Here is a 19,138-nt window from a genome sequence, read left to right on the forward strand (position 1 = left end):
TGGCGTGATCTTGCCCAAAAAGCCGCTCCTCACCTCCAGCTGGAAGTCCAATAAATCATCCATGGCCCGGTAAAAATGCTTGGCCGAGGTTCTGGAACCCTGGGTCGGCGTCATCTTGTCGAAATTCGGCCTCCCTACTTCCAGCTGGAAGTCCAATAAATCATCCATGGCCCAGCAAAAATGCTTGGCCGAGGTTCTGGAAGCCTGGGTCGGCGTGATCTTGTCGAATTTCTGCCTCCTTACTTCCAGCTGGAAGTCCAAAAAATCCTCCATGGCCCGGTAAAAATGCTTAGCCGAGGTTCTGGAAGCCTAAGTCGGTTTGATATTGCCAAAGATAGGCCTCTCTACTTCCAGCTGGAAGTCCAAAAAATCCTCCATGGCCCGGTAAAAATGCTTAGCCGAGGTTCTGGAAGCCCAAGTCGGCTTGATATTGCCGAAATTCGGCCTCTCTACTTCCAGCTGGAAGTCCAAAAATTCATCCATGGCCCGGTAAAAATGCTTAGCCGGCCACCTGGAACTCTCACCCGGCTTGATATTGCCGAAAATCGGCCTCTCTACTTCCAGCTGGAAGTCAAAAAATCCTGCAGGGCCCGGTAAAAATGCCAAGCCGAGCTGCTGGAACTCTGCTCGGGCATCGCTCGCGACAGCCGGCCTGGTCGTTTAGGTACCAGGGGTGATGCGTTTAGGTACCAGGGGTGATGCGTTTATGTACCAGAGGTGATGCGTTTAGGTACCAGGGGAATGCGTTTAGGTACCAGGGGTAAACGTTTAGGTACCAGGGGAGCAGTACCAACTTTGGTCTTTAGGTGCGCCAGAGTACAATGAGTTGGTCCCCCTAGTTAGTGTACTCATTACCTTTCACCCTGATTTCCAAAACACAGAACGAGTAGGGGGGGGGGGGGGGGGCTCACAGCCATGCCAGAGCAACAAATGTCCGCTCCACGCTGGTTCCCCTGTCGGCGATGCATGACGAAAAACGTCGGTCTCCCCCTGGAGCTCAAGAGACAGAATATTTTCTAAGTGCTACCGGCTCTTCCGAGCTAAAGTGTCCGCTCCGCGCTGGTTCCCCTGTCGGCCACGCATGACGAAAAATGTCGGTCTCCCCCTGGAGGTCATGAAAAACATTTGGATTATTTTCTAAGTGCCACCGGGTCTGCGTGGCTTTGGCGTCTGCCCAGCGCCGGTTCTCGGGTCGGCCCAGAATGACGAAAAATGCCGGTCTCCGCCCGGAGGTCCTAGCCAACTCGCCGAATATTTTCTAAGTGCGGGAGATGGTCCGGGCGCATCCGAGTGCCTGGAACTCTGCGCAGGCTTGGTTGAGCGCCTGGCCTCGGTAGTTGAGGTACCAGGGGTGGCCTGGGGACCTCCAGGCGGGGCCTGTGAGAGAGTGAAGCCAATCGGCTGGAACTCTGGGCCGGCGTGGTTGAGCGGCAGGCCCACAGAGGTGGCACTTCCACACTTCCAGCCACGGAGGTGGCTGGCACTTCCATACTTCCAGCCACGGAGGTGGCTGGCTGGCACTACCATACCTCCAGCCACGGAGGTGGCAGGTACTTCCATACCTCCAGACACAGAGGTGGCACTTCCATATTTCCAGCCACGGAGGTGGCTGGCTGGCACTTCCATACCTCCAGTCACGGAGGTGGCACTTCCATACTTCCATACCTCCAGTCACGGAGGTGGCGGGACTTTTATACTTCCAGCCCAAAGGGGGCTGGCTGGCACTTCCACACTTCCAGCCACGGAGGTGGCACTTACTTCCAGCCACGGAGGTGGTTCTGACTTCCAGCAACGGAGGTGGCTCTTTCTTCCATCCATCCTTCCAGCCACGGAGGTGGCACTTGCTTCCAGGCACGGAGGTGGCACTTACTTCCAGCCACGGAGGTGGCTCTGACTTCCAGCAACGGAGGTGGCTCTTTCTTCCATCCATCCTTCCAGCCACGGCGGTAGCACTTGCTTCCAGGCACGGAGGTTGCACTGACTTCCAGCCACGGAGGTGGCTCTAACTTCCAGCGACGGAGGTGGCTCTTTCTTAAAGTCCCAGTCCCAAAGTCCCAATGATCATCGTCACGCACACATCTGGGTGTGGTGAAATTTGTCCTCTGCATTTAACCCATCCCCATGTGATTGTGATCCATCCCCTGGGGGAGAGGGGAGCAGTGAGCAGCAGCGGTGCAGCGCCCAGGAATCATTTGGTGTTCTAACCAAACGGAGGTGGCTCTTTCTTCCATCCATCCTTCCAGCCAGGGAGGTGGCACTTGCTTCCAGGCACGGAGGTGGCACTTACTTCCAGCCACGGAGGTGGCTCTGACTTCCAGCAACGGAGGTGGCAGGCACGTCCATACTTCCAGCCACGGAGATGGCTGGCTGGCACTTGCATACCTATAGCCACGGAGGTGGCAGGCACTTCCATTCCTCCAGCCACAAAGGTGGCACTTCCATACCTCCACTGACTTCCAGGGATGGAGCATGCTGGCACTTCCACACATCCAGCCATGGAGGTGGCTCTTTCTTCCATCCATCCATCCATCCATCCATCCATCCATCCATCCATCCATCCATCCATCCATCCATCCATCCATCCATCCATCCATCCATCCATCCAGCCACAGAGGTGGCACTGACTTCCAGGGACGGAGCATGCTGGCACTTCCACACTTCCAGCCATGGAGGTGGCTCTTTCTTCCAGCCAGCCAGCCATCCGTCCATCCAGCCAGCCAGCCAGCCAGCCAGCCAGCCAGCCAGCCAGCCAGCCAGCCAGCCAGCCAGCCAGCCAGCCAGCCAGCCAGCCAGCCAGCCAGCCAGCCAGCCAGCCAGCCAGCCACGTAGGTGGCACTTGCTGCCAAAAAAGTTCCAGGGCCCGGTTAAAGTGCTTGGCCGAGGTTCTGGAAGACAGCGGTTCATAGAATGTTCACAAAGTTTCACTGGAAGGAAAAGAAAAGAGGCGTCCAAGTGCGCATTTCACCTACCGCCGATTGTCCGCTAGAGGGAAGCATTACTCCATTGCAGAATCGACACGAGCGCACTCGGCTCTTGCCGAATTTATGGTGCTGGGGAATGGTGTTTGGCGTGCTAAAAGGCCCCTCGAGTGGTAGAAAATTAACAGACTGTCTTTTAGGTAGAAATTAATGCCAACATAATAAATGCACAAAGTGCGCTGGCTGGGTTGGCTGCTGTGCTTACAAAGTGCGCTGGCTGGGGTGGCTGCCAGGTCCTGGAAGCCTCGGCCGGCGTGACACTTGACCATGGAAGCCTCCCTGAGCTCAGGCTGGAAGTCCCCTGGGATTTCCATGGCCCGGTGAAAATGCTTAGCCGAGGTCCTGGAAGCCTAGGCCGTCGTGACACTTGACCACGGAAGCCCCCCTGAGCTCTAGCTGGAAGTCAAAGTCAAAGTCCGCTTTATTGTCAATTTCTCCACATGCGAAGGCACACAAAGAGATCGAAATTACGTTTCCCACGTCGAACGGTGACTAGACACAGTACACTCACATCAAATAGCACAAAGAGTAAAAACGAACAGACAAGAGCAACGAATAAGTAATAAGCAAATAACCCAAATAAATAAACAATAAATAAATAAATAAATAGACAAATAAGAGCAGCAAAATGGAGCAAGCGCGCTAATAGCAGACAGCCAGATCATAGCGCAAAAGAACAGGACGTCATGTCGCAGAGGGTGGAGGGAATTCAGGATCCGGACAGCTTGGAGCACGAAGCTGTCTCTGAGTCTGGGGGTGCGGGAGCGCAGGCATCTGTATCTCTTCCTAGAGGGCAGAAGTACGAACAAAGAGTGAGCGGGGTGACTCACATCACACACAATCGCGGCCGCTTTGCGGGTGAGACGGGAGGCGTAAACTTCCTTCAGGGAGGGGAGTGGAGCCCCGAAGATTTTACTTGCAGTGGTCACCATGCGCTGCAGGGCCTTCATGTTGTACTCAGAGCAGCCACCACCCCACACAGCGATGCAACTGGAGAGGACGCTCTCAATGGTGCCACGGTAGAATGTGGTCATGACAGCGGGAGGAGCACTTGCTCACCTAAGTTTCCGCAGACAGTACAGGCGGCGCTGAGCCTTCTTCGCCAGCGACGCAGTGTTGGTGGTCCAGGAGAGGTCCTCACTGATGTGCACCCCCAGGAATCTGGTGCTGCTCACTCTCTCCACAACAGCACCGTCGACGGTCAGCGGCAGGTGGTGGGTGTGACCCTTCCGGAAATCAACAACAATCTCCTTCCAATCCACCTCTGATCTGTAGTGAGTCTCGTCGCCACCGGTGATCAGACCCACCACAGTCGTGTCATCGGCATATTTCAGCACGCAATTGCTGCTGTAGGTCGCAGTGCAGTCATGCGTCAGCAGGGTGAAGAGCAGCGGACTGAGCACGCAGCCTTGAGGGGCCCCCGTGCTCAGCGTGATGCTGCCGGAGACATTGTCGCCCACACGCACTACTTGAGGCCTTCGACAGAGGAAGTCCAGTAGCCAGTTGCAAAGGGAGGTACTGAGGCCCAGCTTGTCAAGTTTGCAAATGAGACGCTGTGGAACAATGGTGTTGAATGCAGAGCTGAAGTCCACAAACAGCAATCTCACATACGAGTCCCTGTTCTCCAGGTGGGTGAGGGCAGAGTGGAGGGCAGAGCAGATGGCATCCTCAGAGGACCGATTGGGTCGGAAGGCAAACTGGAAGGGGTCCACGGTGGGGGGAAGAACAGATCTGACGTACGCCAGGACAAGCCTCTCAAAGCACTTCATGACGATGGGGGTCAGTGCCACAAGGCGGTAGTCATTGAAGCAGGAAGGAGCAGGATTTTTCGGCACAGGTATGATGGTGGCAGCCTTGAAGCATGACGGGACGACGGCCTGCCGCAGGGAAATGTTAAAGATGGCCGTGAAGACATCCATCAGCTCCTCGGCGCAGTCCTTCAGCGCCCGTCCCGGGATGTTGTCCGGGCCCGCTGCCTTACAGGTGTTGACAGCAGCAAGCGTCCTCCTCATGCTAACGGCAGAGAGGCACAGGGGCTGCTCGTCCGGATGGGGAGGGGTCTTCAGCGGGCAAGTGTTGTTCTGTGCGTCGAAGCGAGCAAAGAAGCGGTTCAGTCCGTTGAGCAGAGGGACGTCGCCCTCACATCTCTGCGGCGCGGGCTTGTATTCCGTGATGGTCTGAATGCCTCGCCACAGGACCCGAGCATCCCCGCTGTCCTTGAAGTGGGCATTAATCTTGGAAGAGAACACCTTTTTCGCATCTTTGATGCCCCGGGACAGTTTCTCCCTAGCTGATCTCACGCCCGCGTCATCCCCAGCCCTGTAGGCTTTGTCTCTGGCCCTCAGCAGCCCGAGGACAGACCCTGTCAGCTATGGCTTCCAGTTAGCCCGAGTGACAATGTAGTTCGTGAGGGTCACATCATCAATGCACTTAGCGATGTAAGAGGTCACAGAGTCAGCATACTCCTCAATGTCCGTCCGATTGTCGCAAGTGGCTGCCTGCTCAAATATTTCCAAGTCAGTAGTGCCAAAGCAGTCCCGAAGAACATCAGAGGACCAGGACACACCCTAACTCGTTTGCGAACCGGCCTGGAAGTTCTCACTTTCTGTCTGTACGCGGGGGTAAGCAGAACGGTGACGTGGTCAGAAAGTCCGATGTTGGGGAGGGGGTGGCCTTGAAAGCTCCTTTGTGTGGAGTGTAGACCAAGTCCAGGAAGCTGCCACCACGCGTTGGAAAAGTAACATGCTGGTGAAGCTTTGGAAAGACAGACTTCAGTCAGCATGATTAAAATCACCAGCGAAGATGATGAGACCGTCAGGGTGCGCCGTCTGCTGATCACTGACAGCCTGATACAGTTCATTAAGGGCCTGATCCTGTCACTTCCAACGTTGGAATGCGGGATTTAGACCGGGACAAGCAGAATCGCAGTAAACTCCCTTGGTAGGTAAAAAGGACGGCACTTAACGATCACAAACTCCGCCAGTGGCGAGCAGTGTCTGCATACCACTACAGAGTCCCAGCACCATTCGTCGCGGATGTAGACACATATACCTCCTCCATGCGATTTTCCTCCTTTTTCAATTGCCCGGTCCGCTCAATAGCACGCTAGCCGCTCCAGCTGCACAGCAGAGTCCGGAATGTTGACATTCCGGCCAAGTTTCAGTGAACACGAGCACACAGCAGTTACCCACTGCCCGGTTCGTGGATCTCAGCAGACGAATGTAATCCATCTTGTTGTCCAGCGAACGGACATTCGCCAGAAGAATGGAAGGCACGGCCGGGCGAGTTGGGTTCGCCGCTAGCCTGGCCCAGATGCCTCCGCGCTTTCCCCTCTTCTGCCTCCTCGCACACCGCTTCCGACGCTGCTTGTCCGGGGAAGGAGTAGCAGACGAGTCCGGCGATGATTCAGGCCAGAGTAGTCCCACGTGAAACGTTTGGTTTATGTTTTACGCGCGTTTTGATTTTTCTTGCCTCAATCGCATTTTCTCGCCGAGATAAGCATGTTTTCTGAAATGTCGCTCTCCCGTCACTCTGGTTAATTTGGCATAATAAAAAGGGCTGTTGGGGGCTCGAGAGTATCGGGTTGATCATTATACATGAAGAAATGACCACCTTCAACGTTTTTTTTATGTTTTACACGCGTTTTAATTTTTATTGCCAAAATCGCATTTTCTCGCCGAGTTAAGCACGTTTTCTGAAATGTCGCTCTCCCGTCACTCTGGTTAATTTGGCATTAAAAAAAGTGCTGTTGGAGGCTCGAGAGTACCAAGTTGATCATTCCACATGAAGAAATGATCAGCTGAAACGTTTGGTTTATGTTTTACGCGCGTTTTTATTTTTCTTGCCTAATTCGCATTTTCTCGCCGAGTTAAACACGTTTTCTGAAATGTCACTAAGGTTAACTTGGCATAATAAAAAGTAATGTTGGAGGCTCGAGAGTACCAAGTTGATCATTCTACATGAAGAAATGACCACCTGAGACGTTTGGTTTATGTTTTACACGCGTTTTAATTTTTATTGCCGAAATCGCTTTTTCTCGCCGAGATAAGCACATTTTCTGAAATGTCGCTCTCGCGTCACTCTGGTTAATTTGGCATAATAAAAAGGGCTGTTGGGGGCTCGAGAGTATAGAGTTGATCATTATACATGAAGAAATGACCACTTTCAACGTTTTTTTTGTTTTACACGCGTTTTATTTTTATTGCAGAAATCGCATTTTCTCGCCGAGTTAAGCACGTTTTCTGAAATGTCGCTCTCCCGTTACTCTGGTTAATTAGGTATAATAACAAGGGCTGTTGGGGGCTCGAGAGAATCAAGTTGATCATTCTATATGAAGAAATGACCACCTGAGTTGGTGGCGATAATAGGCGAAAGTGGAGTGGGGAAATCTAGCCTTCTCCTGAGATTCACAGAAGACACATTTGAAATGTTACGGTAAATGCCATCATTTCTTCATGTAGAATGATCAACTTGATACTGTCGAGCCCCCAACAGCAATTTTTAATATGCCAAATTAACCAGAGTGACTCGAGAGCGACATTTCAGAAAACGTGCTTAACTCGGCGAGAAAAGGCGATTTCGGCAATAAAGATTAAAATGCGTGTAAAACATAAACCAAACGTCTCAGGTGGTCATTTCTTCATGTAGAATGATCAACTTGGTACTCTCGAGCCTCCAACATTACTTTTTATTATGCCAAATTAACCAGAGTGACATTTCAGAAAACGTGTTTAACTCGGCGAGAAAATTCGATTTCGGCAATAAAAATTAAAACGCGTGTAAAACATTAAAAAAACGTTAAAGGTGGTTATTTCTTCATGTATAAAGATCAACTTGATAGTCTCGAGCCACCAACAGCCCTTTTTATTATGCCAAATTCACCAGAGTGACGGGAGAGCGACATTTCAGAACGTGCTTAACTCGCCGAGAAAAGGCGATTTCGGCAATAAAAATTAAAACGCGTGTAAAACATAAACCAAACGTTGAAGGTGGTCATTTCATGTATAATCATCAACTTGATACTCACGAGCCCCCAAGAGCCCTTTTTATTATGCCAAATTAACCAGAGTAACGGGAGAGCGACATTTCAGAAAACGTGCTTAACTCGGCGACAAAATGCGATTTCGGCAATAAAATTTAAAACGCGTGTAAAACATAAAAAAAATGTTGAAAGTTGTCATTTCTTCATGTATAATGATCAACTCTATACTCTCGAGCCCCCAACAGCCCTTTTTATTATGCCAAATTAACCAGAGTGACGGGAGAGCGACATTTCAGAAAACGTGCTTATCTCGGCGAGAAAATGCGATTAAGGCAGGAAAAATAAAAACGCCCGTAAAACATAAACCAAACGTTTTAGGTGGTCATTTCTTCATGTAGAATGATCAACCTGGTACTCTCGAGCCTCCAACAGCACTGTTTTTTATGACAAATTAACCAGAGTGACGGGGAACGACATTTCAGAAAACGTGCTTAACTCGGCGAGAAAAGGCGATTTCGGTAATAAAAATTAAAACGCGTGTAAAACATAAACCAAACGTTTCAGGTGGTCATTTCTTCATGTAGAATGATCAACTCGGTATTCTCGAGCCTCCAACAGCACTTTTACTATGCCAAATTAACCAGAGTGACGGGAGAGCGACATTTCAGAAAACGTGCTTAAGTCGGCGAGAAAATGCGATTTCGGCCATAAAAATTAAAACGCGTGTAAAACATTAAAAAAAACGTTAAAGGTGGTTATTTCTTCATGTATAATGATCAACTTGATACTCTCAAGCCACCAACAGCCCTTTTTATTATGCCAAATTAACCAGTGACGAGAGAGCGACAATTCAGAAAACGTGCTTAACTCTGCGAGAAAATGCGATTTAGGCAATAAAAATAAAAACGCGCGTAAAACATAAACCAATCGATTTTATTTAATTACCCTCCAAACATTTGTTGTCTATTGTGCCGCAGTCTAATCCCTATTAACTGTATGATTTGTCGTCATTTGTGCTTTTTTGTTGAAACACATTATCCGTTACTGTCGCTAGATTGTTACCACGCTTTCCATCCATTCCATATTTTTGTCTCCCATTAATTCCCTTCCTTTCGAGATGCCTCTTCTGCTCCTTCCATCACTGCCTGTTAAATTCTGACATGTCCTATTAAAGCCTCAAAAACAAGTGAATTCGAAAAAAAAACATCGAATTCCACAATTAAATTTAATATCCACTCACTCATTCCAAATTAATTCCACCCCCCTTTGACACATTCACCCAATGAGTCATTAGGTATTAAAAAAAGGAACCAGAAAAATGTCCTACCACATCATCATATGCATTGTAGTCAGACTTGTAGAACCTTTTCATTCACCTGGGCCCCAGGGCCGTCATCCCCAAGTTCCGAGTTTGAAGGATTTCATGATTTGGAGTGACACAGATGGTTTGATAATATTATTACTTATATAATAGTTATTTGATATAAAATTTATATATCGTTTTATGGGCCTGTGGAATATTTTGAAGTGCAACGGACCGACGTCATTCGGCGTGCACCCGGCCGGATATTGTTGACATAAAAGACGATCGATGGATTTAATGAATTGAAGCGACACAGATGGTTTCATAAACGTGTTATTTATGTGTTATTTGAATAACTCTGAATGTTACGTCAGGCCCGTTCTCAACTCTTCATTTGTGTTTGTCACGTTAGCATACCTATCGTTTAGCCGCTAAACGATAGGTATGCTTTAGAATCTAAAGGGCGTTCTGTGCGATCGGACAGCATTTCGGTCCCTCCGGACAAAAAGAAGCCTCGCTATGTGTTGAATCACATCTTTATACAGGTTGGGGCTTAGTCGTCTTCTCACGACAATTTCTAAAAATAGACTGAGGCAGCCACCTGCTTATGCAACATGCAACATCTTCCGGGAGGTGACCATTTTCTCAGGGATGCAACCATTTTCTCAGGGATGCTTCATCCTATTTCCAACAAAGTCCGGCCCGCGGGCCAATTGCGGCCCGTGGTCAAATTTCATCAGGCCCGCAGCCTCTGTGATAATTTTGAAGAACTCACTTTAAAGTTTAAAGTGAGTTCTTCAAAATTAACTATTGTTAAACTGGTAAAGGGGGGTTGTTGGTTGAACCAGTCAACCTCCAATGCCGTTTCAGATTTCACCAGAAGATGGTGCCAAAGTTAAATTGACCTGACAGACGCTTAGTAGTCAAAATTGTAGTCAAAAACCCTTACTCAGGCCCTCTCCTTCAGGTCTCTTACGTCAAGCTTTGGCACCATCTTCTGGGTATATATATATATATATATATATATATATATATATATATATATATATATATATATATATATATATATTTTGCTATAAAGAAGAATGGTCAAAATACCTTCAACCAGAAGCCAGACGCTCATTGGAAGCTATAGGATGCGTTTAGAGGCTGTTATTTCTTTCTGGAGGATTTTTCTGTTGGGGTGTCCAAATTTATGCACCTGTAATGATTGCACACTTTCTGTTTGTAAATCCTATAAACTTCATTTATTTTCTTAAATATCACTGTTTGTTTGCCATATCATATATTTAACTGAAATTGCTGATCCGAATAATCAATGAGTTATAAAGGAAAATCATGAAAATGATAAAGGGAGACCAAATTTTTGCATACGACTGTCAGATTATAGATTAACAGACAAAAAGGTTGGGAAACACTGCTTTAGATCATTGTTTGACTTTGACTTTTAACTTTTTTGTTTTACAACCTTTCTTGAGCCAAAGCACATCTAAGAGTTGAAAGAAAAAATCTCACGGCACATAATTCAGCAAAACAATTCACAAAAAGTAACGTTTTGTCATCTAGTATAAAAGGATTTAATAGTTTGTGCTTTTCCTATATGTTGTACAAACAAATTTACAAAAAAAAATCACCTACAATGGTGGAATTGGATAATTTCTCACAGCACACCTGATGATCTTCACACCACACTAATATGCCACACCACACTGGTTTGTAATCACTGTTTTAGAACACAAATCCAAGTGGGTTAATTTACTTGGTTGAACTTTTTCTTCATCCTAGTACAACAGCTAGCCTGCGACTCTCACTGCAGTCCAAGAGGAGAATGTTGGAGCATTACGCAATCAATCAATCAGTTTTATTGAGAATAAGGATGGGTACCTTTCACCTTCGAACGAATCCATTCCGATTTGCTATACTTGGGAATTGATGCCAATTGTAGTCAACGGTACCTTTTTGGGGTACTTTTTGTTCTTGTGATAATAAATGGTAAATATAATAATAAAAGAATAGTAAAAATAATTCAACAATTATTTTTCATGAAATAAATTGGACTTTAAAGATGAATTTAAATCAAATGAGCCAGAGAGTGGAACAAAAAAAGTTTAAAAACGTGTTTCACGATATAAACTTTGACTTAAAAAATTAATTTGAATCACATGAGCCAGAGAGTTGAGTAAAAATAAAGGTTTACACTTTACAATTACAAAATGCACTTAACAACGAATGACACATGAAAGTTTAGCAGTAAAACCTTCAACAGGGAACAAAGATAAATAATTATATCAGTTTGATCGTCATTTCTTGTGGAAAACTCAAGGAATGCACACGGCCTTGGGTTGGAAAAAAAATAACAGGTGGACAAGGACATGAACAAGACGAAAAAGAAATTAGGATCAAAATCATCATTTTAATGTATACCTGACATGGTATGTAATGCTTGCTATAGTTTGTTCACAGGCTTAAGTGATTTTACTTTTGAAAATATTAATATGGCCACCAGTAAAAAAAAAAATTCTAAAACTCAGTGAATCTAATATACAGGTATATTGTAGCAATGGTGAAGCTGCATACCTTCGGGCATGATTTTATTTTGTGAGAATGGACGGACTGGTTGGTGTTGGCGCTGGGTGGAGGCAAGCAAAACAGACGGCTTGCGACCTCCCTTTTGCTCTAACATTGTTTGGGTCGGCATCGCTGAGTCCCTCTTCCCATGGGTTCACTACCTGTGGGAGGGGCCATGGGGGTCAGGTGCAGAGAGATCTGAGCGCCAGCCAAAGGCAGGGGACCTTGGCGGTCCGATCCTCAACTACAGAAGCTGTGTTTAGGAACATGGAATGTAGAACCTCTAGCAAGTTGGTTAGCGATGCTGAGAAGTTCCGATTAAACATATTGGGACTTGCTTCCACACAGTATGGGGTCTCTCTCGAGGAATCGGACTCTCTTCCACTCTGGTATTGCCCACGGTAGCGCTATTACTGTTGACAACACACCGCAGATGTGTTCTACTGCTGGTTGCTTTTCCTCCACTGCTCACTGATGGGCAGTGGAAACTAGTTAGACATTAGCCGAAAGTTAACTTCTTGAGGCAAGCGCCGATATCAATGGTGAGAAACAAGAGTATCATATTTCTTGGACTGTAAATCGTGTTTCTTTTTCATAGTTTGGGTGGGGGGTGGGGCTACTTATACTGAGGAGCGACTTATATGTGAATTTTTTCCCAAATTTTCACAATTAAAAAAAAAAAGATAAGTGAAACCGCGATGTAGCAAGGGGTTACTGTAATTTGAATTTCAAGTGACATCCACGGCGCGGCGGTTGTTTAGATAAAGGACTAAGATTCGATGACGGGATGACAAAGATGACGAAGGGCCCCACGTACTACCGGTATCATTAGCGGCTTTGTTTGTAAGTGACACGGAGGACGAAGAGTTTGAGGTATTTAATGATTTGGAGTGACACATAAGGTTTGAAAAACTATTATGGCTTTTATGCATGCCCGGTCCTACTGTACGGAGCTCTCTTTCACCTCCGTGGATGGAAGTCGGGGGCTGGCGCTCGGCCGGGTGGCTGTCCGGGGACGGTGGATGGGGCTCGGACATGGCTTTTACGCACGCCTGGTCCTATTCTATGGAGCTCTCTTCCACCTCCATGGCTGGAAGTGCCACCTTCGGGGATGGAAGTCCACGCCGCCACACGCCTGAAAGTCGACGCCGGTGCTTGGGACCATGTGGCGTTGAACTATTTATGTCATAGTTATTTGATATATTTTATTTCGTGTAGCAACTTGTATATGTTTTTATCGTTACAGTTCAGTAGTTGTTGGCTCATTGAACTCTTGTTTTGTTAAATAAAGAGCCGTTTACCAAACCCACGTCTTTCCTTGTACTTTGTTAATGCTACAATATATTTATATACTAGATCTCTGGAATAAACGAGGCTGACATCAGGGTGCACACGTGGCGTTGTTGACAAAGAATGAGGAATTTGATCGATGGATTTAATGATATGGAGTGACACAGATGGTTTGATAATACTATTGCTTATATAATAGTTATAATATATACATATAATATATATATTGTTATATGGGCCTGTGGAATATTTGGAAGTGCAAGCGCCGTCAGCGGCACGCACCCGGCCGGCATTGTTGACATAAAGGACGATTGATGGATTTAATGATTTGGAATTACACAGATGGTTTGATAATATTATTGCTTATATAATAGTGATTTGATATATAATTTATATATCGTTATATATATGGGCCTGTGGAACATTTTGGAGTTTAACCGCCGTCAGCGGCGTGCACTCGGCCGGCATTGTTGACATAAAGGACGATTGATGCATTTAATGGATTGAACTGACAAAGATGGTTTTATAAACGTGTTATTTATGTAATAGTTATTTGAATAACTGTGAATGTTACGTCAGGTCCGTTCTCAGCTCTTCGTTTGTGTTTATGTCTCATCAGCATACCTATCGTTTAGCCTGTTGTTGCTCGTTCATGTCTGTTCTTTCTGTGGAATTTTGTCAAATAAATTTCCCCCCAAATGCGACTCATACTCCGGAGCAACTTATGTGTTTTTTTTCACATTATTGTGCATTTTATGGCTAATGCGACCTATATTCCGGAGCGACCTTTAGTTCGAAAAATACGGTAGTCACACAGAGTCAAGGTGCATAGCCAGATTAATATATGTTCAATAATGCACAAACAACAATGGTGATCTAATGACAACTGTTATATAACAAATAACAATACAATATATAATAAACACTAACAGCACTGTTTCATTACTGTCATAAAACTTGCTGCAGAATGTAAAACAGATACATTTTATGATGCAGAGCTAGTAATTGATATTTTGGGGATCCTTGAAAATACCTGTATTATACATCTGCTTATGTCTTTACTGAGCTGTTCATTCTAATTCAATAAATCCAAAAAACATTACAAAATGATGACATCGTAGCAACATAAACAGATCAAAAAATCTATGCCTATAATAAATGACATCATTAAAGGACAATGGGTAATGACATAATATTGAAAGACTGTGAAAACACTTCATCTAGACCAATCAAAATTAATGGCATGATGCAAATTTGCACATACATCATGTGAGGAAACTATAAGTACCTCTGTTTTGCAACAGAAAATCTTAAATTATACAGATCATACTCTGATGAGAGAAACTGAGATATATGCTGAAACTTTCCATGATGATACAAGGACCTAGCATTTCTGGTTTACTAAACTGGAAAATAGAAATTATATGATTCCTATCTCATCAAGAAAAAAACTCTTCAGAATGCATTGAATTTACAGCCACCAGGCTATTGCTTCATATTACATATATTGAGGAATTTTAAACAATTCAAGATTTTACATATTCTTGTAGGAAAATGGATGGAAGAGGAGACAGAAGCAACAATGTTGCTGAGGGTGAGTTTCTTTTCCTCTTAAGAAATTAGACACTTCTTGTATGAATGTTATGACCAAGTTCAATATGACATTGCAGGACCACAGTTTGACCTATATCCAAGGTTAATTATAAACGGGGATGCTCCGCCAGTCAATCCAGTTTTGAATGCAGGTTTGGAACCCATTGAATTTCTGGTGGATGTTGGATTAGTGGATAGTTTTGGTGGCAGGAGACATCTTTTGCAACAACTCGCAATCCAGCCTGTCAACAACGTTAACAACAACGTTGTTGACATGGAGGACAATGAGGAAGTCCCGTTAGAGGACCTCAATGGAGGATGCAGCAGTGAAGATGACGAAGATGAATTGGATGACAACAATAAAATGAGATGGTGGGATGAGTTTATTGACAGTGAGTCAGACTCCAACTCTGATACTGATGACTTGGATAGCACTGGCAGCAGCTTTGTAGATTACGTGGATGTACATCCACACCACGATGCTTGTGCTAAAGTTGATTGGGATGACTGCAAACTTTTTGCTGAGAAGGAATCAACACCTGAAGAATACAAGATGTCCTGTAAGGATGAGGGAGAGCACAAACCATAATGATAGTATTCAGTGAGTGCCTGAAATATGGTTCAGAAGTGGCTATGTCTCAAAATGTCCCCTGTTATGTTGCATGTTATATATAACCAACACTGACAATAAGTATATACATTTAATACCTTGAATTTGATCTCAGCATCCCAAATAAATGCTACAGTTGTCAATTACAATGCTTTATTATCCATCCATCCATCCATCCATCCATCCATCCATCCATCCATCCATCCATCCATCCATCCATCATACATAAACCTTTTCCTTACTAGAGTCACTGTCCTTGGTAACTGACACGATCCGAAGTGGCTTTGAGCAAGAGGCAGATATTCCCTGCACTCAGCGGAGCAACTATCTATTTTCTGAGGTGCATGCAGACATAGAACATATCCCCCGACCTGACACTTTTTTCTTGGGCCAAAATTGAACATTCAAAAATCAATAACTCATCCGTGGACCTTAATGACTTGAACTGCAAGCAGCCATAAATGGCTCTCGCAGCATTGGCACGTTGGGTAAACGGCACATTGGAATTTGATTTTTTTTTTAATGAACTACATTAAGTTAAAAAATTATTGAATAATAGTACTGCGAAATTTGAAAATCAGCATGACGTCATTCTTCGTAAACAGCACATTGCCAATGCTAGTGTTTGATGAAATAAAAAGCTTTGTTTTTATTTTAAAAACACCAACTCCCTTGACTTTATTTTAAAAACACACCAACTACCATTTGGTTGAGATGAGGGTGGTGAAGGGGTTTGCGTGTCCCAATGATCCGAGGAGCTAATTGGTTTTATCCCCCTGGCAGATTCATCAATAGAAAATGCATCCTAGGTGAGGGGCTCCTTTTTATGATAACATTAATGAACGCTTTCCCTTGCCTAGACTCAGGTCACAGGGGGCGGCCCCCCTCTGGAGGCAGACCTGAGGGTGAGGCTCAATGGCGAGCGCCTAGTGGCCGGGCCTGCACCCATGGTGCCCGTCCTAATGCAGCCCGAAAAGGCAACATGGGTCCTCTTCCCAGGGTGTCGGTGCTATGTGAGCTGGGTAGTGGCCAAAGGTATTGGCCGTTCGATCCTCGGCTCCAGAAACTAGCTCTAGGGGCATGAAATTTAACCTCTCTGACAGGAAAGGAGCTCGAGCTGCTAGACATAATCAGACTTGCCTCCACAAACAGGGTCAGAATGTTTCCAACTAGATATAGTCAGGCTCTCCCCCACTCACTACTTGGGCTTTGGTACCAGTTCTCTCCAGAAGGTTTGGACTCGCTTCCACTCTGGAGTTGCCCACCGTGAGAGGCACAAATCAGGTGTGCGCATATTTATTGCCCCACGGCTTGGCGCCTGTACATTTGGGTTCACCCCGATGGATGAGAGTGTCACCTCCCTCTGCCTACCAGTGGGGGGGACAGATCCTGACTTGTTTGCGCCTCTCTTCTAGGGGTGCAACGGTACATATGTATAACCCATCTGTTTAGATCTGGGAGTAATTTTATTAATAATGGTTTTGACACTGGTGGTGGCATGGTGCTTGACTGGTTAGCACGTTTGCTTCCTCGTGCAGAGGTCATGGGTACAATTCCAGCTGTGTGAAGGTTTGTTCTTCTCGTGCCTTGTCTCCATTGTCCCCATTTAAACACATACATACCGTACAGTGACGTGCGGTGAGGTTCATGACTGGGGAGGCACTGACGTCAAACCCAACCGTGTCACAAAAAGGTTGGGGAACGTTGCTCTAGAGTAGCTTATTCATTATTTAATTTGAACAATTTTAATTAAAATCCCAAATCAGCAGTCTTCACAAAAACTCAATAAAGCACATGGAATCAAAAACTTGATTTCAATTGTGCGTACCAATCTGTTTGAAAAGACATGCTCCGAAGTCCCGTTGTCCGAATCAAAACTTTTAACTCCGGAGTTGGTCTTCCTTACCTCTTGCTTCGACTGAAAATCCATAGTTGAAAATCGTTTGAGTTTGGATATGTAAACTTCCATTGTAAAACGAAATGTCAAAACAAAAACTAATGTAAAACGAAATAAATGGATGACTGCTCCTCAGTTGGAAATTAGGAAATTAGTTAATATAGCCATTGTGTTTGAACACTTAAACAGCGACATAGAGACAGACAGCAGTTCAGTCCAACTGTATAGCCTGTCAGCATAGACAGCTGTGTGATTACGCAATCCTCAGAGGAGGCAAGGCAGGAAGTTGGCTCCTCCGAGCGACTCGTCTTTGGTTTTAACATAACTATAAGAATGCAGTGATTTTGGTTCAAAATTATACAAAACTACTGAAATGAAAAGGAAAATGACTATAATAAACACAATTGAATTTGTTTTTTCCCCTTTTCATGATGGCAGGGGAGGCACGGCCTCCCTTGCCTCCTCTGACCGCACGTCCCTGATACATACATACGTATGTACGTACATGCGTACAAGGCAAAGGGAAGTCACTTCCTCCTCATACAAACACAATCAAAAGCGGTGTGTCGTGCAAGACAGGCTGGGTGTGTTTCTGTCAGTTGGTACTTACTTTTTTGGGGATGATTATAATGATCGGCAAAAACCCACTTCAGTCCTTGCTTAGTTTGTCCTTTTTTAAAAAACTTCTGGATAATCAGCATCCGTCCAGGATGTCCTTGACTGGTGAGACTTAAACGTCCAATGCCATGAAATTTGGTTAGGTCACCTCACTGGTGTAACAGCACTGATAATAAAAAGATAAAAGTATTTGAATTACTTATAGTTCCTTGTCTTCTGCATTTCTGACTCCAAATCTTCACCTTCTTCATCACCTTCATCTTCTTCCGCTTATCCGGGGTCGGGTCGCGGGGGCAGCAGCTTTAGGAGGGACTCCCAGACCTCCCTCTCCCCAGCCACTTCATCCAGTTCATCCCGGGGGATCCCAAGGCGTTCCCAGGCCAGCCGAGAGACGTAGTCTCTCCAGTGCGTCCTGGGTCGTCCCCGGGATCTCCTACTGGTGGGACATGCCCGGAACACCTCCCCAGGGAGGCGTCCAGGAGGCATCCTGATGAGATGCCCGAGGCACCTCATCTGGCTCCTCTCAACGTGGAGAAGCAGCGGCTCTACTCCGAGTCTCTCCCGGATGACCGAGCTTCTCACCCTATCTCTAAGAGAAAGCCCGGACACCCTGCGGAGGAAAATCATTTCGGCCGCTTGTATCCTGGATCTCGTTCTTTCGGTCACGACCCATAGCTCGTGACCATAGGTGAGGGTAGAAGCGTAGATCGACCGGTAAATCGAGAGCTTTGCCATTTGGCTCAGCTCTCTCTTCACCACAACGGACCGGTACAGAGTCCGCATTACTGCCGACGCTGCACCGATCCGCCTGTCGATCTCGCGCTCCATCGTGTCCTCACTCGTGAACAAGACCCCAAGATACTTGAACTCCTCCACTTGGGGCAGGATCTCATCCCCGATCCGGAGAGGGCATTCCACCCTTTTCCGACCGAGGACCATGGACTCGGATTTGGAGGTGCTGACCCTCATCCCGACCGCTTCACACTCGGCTGCGAACCGCTCCAGTGAGAGCTGGAGATCACGGCCTGAAGAAGCCAACAGCACCACGTCATCTGCAAAAAGCAGTGACGAGATGCTGAGGTCCCCAAACTGGACCCCCTCAACGCCTCGGCTGCGCCTAGAAATTCTGTCCATAAAAATTATGAACAGAATCGGTGACAAAGGGCAGCCTTGGCGGAGTCCAACCCTCACTGGGAAAGAATCCCCACTGCTGGAAATGCGGACCAAACTCTGGCATCGGTGATACAGGGACCGAATCGCCCTTATGAGTTGGCTCGGCATCCCGTACTCCCGAAGCACC

General features: G+C 46.1%; 1 protein-coding gene across 1 annotated transcript; it reads left to right on the forward strand.

The window, feature by feature from the left end:
• The first annotated feature begins 14,258 nt into the window (after positions 1 to 14,258).
• Positions 14,259 to 15,427, forward strand: LOC147058859 (uncharacterized). The gene is made up of 2 exons (XM_085908243.1): positions 14,259 to 14,714; positions 14,791 to 15,427. Exons 1-2 carry the CDS (start codon positions 14,675 to 14,677, stop codon positions 15,300 to 15,302), a joined length of 552 nt encoding a protein of 183 aa, XP_085764369.1. The 5' UTR covers positions 14,259 to 14,674; the 3' UTR covers positions 15,303 to 15,427.
• Positions 15,428 to 19,138: the final 3,711 nt, after the last annotated feature.

This window comes from Syngnathus leptorhynchus, chromosome 3 (genome assembly GCF_054491065.1).
Source record: "Syngnathus leptorhynchus isolate UIUO chromosome 3, UIUO_Slep, whole genome shotgun sequence".
Classification (NCBI taxonomy): domain Eukaryota; kingdom Metazoa; phylum Chordata; class Actinopteri; order Syngnathiformes; family Syngnathidae; genus Syngnathus; species Syngnathus leptorhynchus.